At 48.9% G+C, this 5,356-nt stretch overlaps 1 protein-coding gene across 1 annotated transcript; it reads left to right on the plus strand.

Annotated features, from left to right (window-relative positions):
* Nucleotides 1–1,816: 1,816 nt before the first annotated feature.
* On the plus strand, nucleotides 1,817–3,394 carry LOC308196598 (inositol 1,4,5-trisphosphate receptor-interacting protein-like 1; the record flags this gene model as incomplete). Its single annotated transcript, XM_080595736.1, has 1 exon — nucleotides 1,817–3,394. The coding sequence occupies exon 1, from the start codon at nucleotides 1,988–1,990 to the stop codon at nucleotides 3,392–3,394; it is 1,407 nt and encodes a 468-aa protein (XP_080451862.1). The 5' UTR covers nucleotides 1,817–1,987.
* Nucleotides 3,395–5,356: the final 1,962 nt, after the last annotated feature.

A 5,356-nucleotide genomic window follows, 5' to 3' on the forward strand; every position in this document is an offset into this window, starting at 1 on the left:
AGCAAACAGCGCTGGGTGTGCCGGGAGTCTCTGCTCCACCAAGACGCACACCTGTTACGTAAGGCAGCTGGTTTTTATGCTCCTAGGCTAGTACATATTCATTACTACTTCTAGAAGAGGCAGGGTTATTATAATTGGTTTCCGGAATCCGAAACCCTCCCAGGGGCACCTGCGTATCAGTCTCTGGTGGTCTCTCAGGGGTCACTCAGGCTGAAGGCTCATGGTCTTCCTTCCAGACTTTGTCCTTCAGTCGTCCTTCAGCTCCCCCTTCCTCCTTATTTGGTAGCCTCTGGGCCGGATTTCAGAAACTTGCGCCACATCCCCTGCAGTAGTCAGCAGTATTCTCTGAAAACCCCCTTTGTTCTCTTATCACCTAGACCCGGGCCTCAATGTTAACCCTTCAAATCCCTTATTGACACGAATTGCTGGACCATTCCTTACACTTGTGTCCTTTCCTTAACTGAGTTTCTCCCAGATCTGTCTCCCAGATCTGTCTGTTGTCTTCTCTCCTGCATGGACAGATGCAAGGACTTTCTTCTGTCCGTCAATTTAAAAATTTAAGAACATAGCATACTTTAGCTATCCTTCCCTGGGGGTCACACCCCTACCCTCCCTTTTTTGTTTTAGAAGCATAGCTTCAGGGTACAATGGGCCTGTTCAATAATTGCTTGACCCGTGGGGAGAATGAGGTATACCCGTCAGATGTTGAATACCCCACTGCTGAAAAAAAAAGTGGGGTGCATGGGCCCCATATCCTGGCCCACTATCTGTTTTAATCATTTTTGGAACTCCTAATTTCACAAAAGCTGACAGAAGATGTTTACACACATCCTTTGCCTTTTTTCCTGCACGAACAGATGTAAAAATACAATCAGAAAAGGTATCAATTGAAACATAAACATAGCAAAGTTTTCCAAATTCTGGCAAGTGTTTAACAAACAATCCTTTAAGTCTATTACTATTAATGTCCATGAGTGGGGGAGCATAGCTGGAGATGGCAATCCCGGTTGAAGTGCTCCCATATCTTCCATGACTTCATTAATTTTTCTCAGATCATATAACAGTCTCCATTTTCCATTCCTTTTCTTGATTACAGACACCGGAGAGTTCCAGGGCTAGTCATGGGAACAATATATCTCGCTTTAAGTTGTTAAGCAGCTCAGCCTTCGGGCCCTATGTATCCTATTCCTCCTGGATCGAAGGGAAACAGATCCGGCTCCTTTTCGGGGCCTATAGAGCCTGGATCAAAACGAACATTCAGGTCACCATGGGGCGTAACAGCAAAGGCCTGCGTTGGCTGTAGCAGCGGAGGGGCCGATGGCATAGCAGGCGGATCAGTAAATGAGTCTGCAGCTCCCTCGCTATCTGGCCACACGTGCCTGATTGTGGTCCCACATGGCTCTTTAAGACCTCAGATATTGCTCGCCAGGTGCCGAGCAATCCTGCCGCAACCTTATTGTTTTTAGTAGCAGAGTCCCACAGCTTGACCTCAGTTTGGTCCCATTTTTCAGGATCATAAACTGTCTGATTCGTAATAAAGGGAATAAGCTGTAAGGTTACCAGGACATTTTTTGTTTCTAAGGTCATACGATTCCCCATAGCGCGCAACTGCTTACCTTCGGCCAGTGAGGGGCAGTTGTGTGTGCGGGTCCGCTTCTCTCAGCTTCAGCTTCTTTTCAGCTCCAGTGCACCTATTTCCAGCGACTTTCAGTACGAACGTCTTTCCAGCTCTGGTGCACTTATTTCCAGCAACTTTCAATACGAGCTTCTTTGAGCGGTTTGCTGAGTTTGGCCGAACCTATCTTCATAAGGCGATCAATGTCCCTGTTCCTGTCCTGGTGCCTGTTCTGCTAGCCTGTCCCTATTCATTCCTTTTTTGGTTTTGTCCCTGTTTGGGCGCCATTTGTGGGACATGCAAAGGGATTCTGGGGAGCACCGGCAGCATGCGGAGGAGCTTCAAGAACGCATGATGTAGCTCCTGTTGGAAATGGAGGAGGGGGAGAAGGAGCAGAGCTGGGTGCACTTGGGAGCCCTGCTCTTATCTGCGTTGCAGCACTGGCTGTTCTGGGCCTGTGTTGGTGTTGCTCTCCTGTTCTTTTGGAACTTGTGGCTGCTCCTTAGAGATATCCCGGAAGATGAAAGCAGCAGTGAGGAGGAGAGCTCCAGCAGTGAAGAAGAGGAGGAAGAGGAAGAAAGAGTACCACCACTCCCCAATGATGCAAGAGATCTGCGTGAATTTGTAGCTCAGCGCATCTACTGGCCACTCCCGGATCCGACCATCAGATGCCCACTGGTGGAGGAGGTTGTGGGGGACCTCCTGCATGTCTTTGACTCAGTCATTCTAAATACTTTCTTTCCGAAGCTGCAACGAGCCATCGGAGTGGGCAGTGCCTTTGAAGGTTGGAGTCCCCGTGAGAACGACACTGTCTACCGCCTACTTGTGCCCATGACGGCCCCGCGTGGGCACTCCTTCCACCTGGAGCTGGGCAATGAAGAGGATATGCTGGTGAGGAACTCCTCTATCCATGTGGAGCTGGAGTGCACGTGCGCGAGGCAGCAGGACTTTGGGGACATGCTGTGCTTCCTCCACCATTCTGAGGATGAGCTGAAAAAACAGGACCTGAGCCTCCTAGACACCCTCTGCACCGACTCCTACCTAGATGCGGAGAAGACTGCAAGGTGGTTCCAGAACTTCGTGAAAACAGCCTGGGTGCTTATCCCTCAGTCGGAGGTTTACAATGTAAATGTGCTGCCCTCCACTTGCACGTGCAAGCTCCAGCTGAGAAATGCGGCCAGGAGAAACCTCACCATTGAGATAATATTTGGGGTGCAGCAAGATGATTCAGACATCTTCCTGAGCAGCCAGATGAGAAGGGGCACCTCTGTCCCCAGCACAACATGGCCACAGAGCTGTGCTGTTGCAGAGAGGAAGTTCTTCCAGCACGTGGCCAGAGAAGCCTTGTTCAACCGCATACACCTCAAGTGCCTGCAGATTTGCACCCGTATGGTGGTGGGCACAAGCTTTCACACCTACATCATCAAGACTATTGTCATGCACCTTCTGACCACCATCCCCTTGGAAACGTGGCACAGGGAGGATTTTCTGCTGCGGCTGGATGATATCATTCGGTACCTGCGCTGCTGTGTGGAAGAGAAGTGCCTCAACCACTTCTTCTTTGGCAACGAGATGGTGCCCGATGTGATTGTCCTGCCACCAGCCTTCCAATTGTCTGGCCCGGTCAACCTCTTCCAGCACCTGAAGCGGAACCCATATGCCAAAGCTGAGGCACTGCAGAAGTTCGAGGTGGTACGAGATCGGCTCAAAAGACTGCTGATCTACGGACATGAAAGAGACCGTCGTGCACAGCGAGAGCGCTCTGCTGATGGCAGATGATGAACTGCTAGCACTCTGTGGGGAGCCAGACCTCATGCAGCTCCAGAGGCTGCTTCATGGATGCTTGATGCAGAGACTCCTGATACCAACTGGGCTTGGTTCCTCCTTATTTTGGGACAGTGGGAGCTTCCCCTTGTCTGCTTAACATGCTCCCCACTGCTACGCTACTCTCATATGCCTGCACAATCACTTTTGAATACACAAGGTTAGTGGAATTTTCCACTGCAAAAACACCTTCTATTGCAAAAACACGTTGTTTCTCACGTGCAGAAAACAGCCAAGTGGTTCCAGGAACTGGTGACAAAAGCCTGGGTGGCTACGCCTCAGTCATCCTAACTCCAGCTAATGGTGCTGCCCTCCACCCGCTTCTGCAAGCTCAGGCTGACCAGTGTCTTCAAGGAAACCCTCTCCATCAAGATGATGCTTGGGGTACAGGAAGACAACTCGGACCCCTTCGTGAGGTTCGAATAGGCAGAGCGTGTTGTTAGCAGCAGCACGAGGTGGCCACAGAGCTGCGCTGTGCCAGAGATGCAGTTCTTGAGGACACAGGTACACATGCTTGGCACAACACCTTCCACCTTTGGACATCTGCAGCTCTGTGTCCTGTTAGGCACCAGCTTTGCCACCCATGCCTTGAAGACAGCTAGCACGCACCTCCTGACCACCATCCCCTTGGCAAGCATGCACAGGAGGGATTTCCAGCCCCAAAGCCAGTGATGATTGTGGTGGCTACGAAGATGACTGACAGACATCCTGCTTGCCACATGCCCCAGAGCTGAGCACGCTGGACATGGAGAAGATGCTGCTCAGCTGGCAGTGGGAATTGCTCCTCCATGTTCTCTCCACAGCCAAACCACCCTTGGGGGAGGCACACCCCATGCAGCTGAAGAGGCCGCTGCAGGGAGGCTTGAAGCAGAGATTCCTCTTTCCAGCTGGACAGTGACCACCTGGGCTCTCGGGGAGTGTCCATTCATTCCGGGAGCTTTGACCTCTGCAAAAATGCCAAAAAAATTGCTTACTTGAAGAAATGCATTGTTTGTGAGTGTCTGTACCACTCTTGGTCAGGAAAGGCGGGCATGAGATGCTGACAGCTTGGCTGCCACAGCATCAGGGAACATTTTGCTGAGGAGGTGATCCAATAATCTTCTTCTTTCCTGGTAGCAAAGGCATTAACTAAGGCATTTTCTGAGGCATTAACAAAAACCTTAGAAAATGAAGTAGAATACTCTAAGATCGATAAGCAATTAATTGAAGATGTAAATGGAAAATATTACCTGCAGGTTTAACACAAATAAATGATAGGAGAATTGTGATACCATATTATATTAGATGGTAATTGAAGAACATAATAAAGTATGCTGGGGAGCTGAAATATTATAACAGTTTGTAAGTAGAAGATGGATTGGACCGCATTTGTATACCATTGTCAGACAAGTATCAAAACAATATGTCATACGTCTTAAAAATAACCCACAGACAGGAATCAAACCCCAAATGGGAACAATAGGGAAGGGAAATATTCCTGGGAAACAGTGGCAAATTGATTTTTTAGAACTCCCAAGAAAAGGGGTGTTTAAATGCCTATCGGTACGAACAGACACCTTTTCCAGATGGCCAGGAGCATTCCCATGTAGAACTAACAAAGCCAGAGAAGTGTCCAAAGTATTGTTGAATGAAATTATACCGAGATTTGGTGTACCCTCAGTAATGTCATCTGACAGGGGACCACACTTCACTGCAGAACTGACCCAACAAGTCAGCAAAGTGCTGGGGATTGACTGGCAACAACACACTCTGTATAGGCCACAGGCAAGAGGCCAAGTGGAAAAAAATGAATCATTTGATAAAACAACAGATTGCTAAAATCTGTCAAGAAACCAATATGTGTTGGTAAAACTAAGACCCTTCGAGATATTGTATGGGAGGCCTTACCAAATGCCATACAAAAGAGAAGATCTAACC

The sequence above is a fragment of the Anser brachyrhynchus genome (genome assembly GCF_964034855.1).
Source record: "Anser brachyrhynchus genome assembly, chromosome: 5".
Lineage (NCBI taxonomy): Eukaryota > Metazoa > Chordata > Aves > Anseriformes > Anatidae > Anser > Anser brachyrhynchus.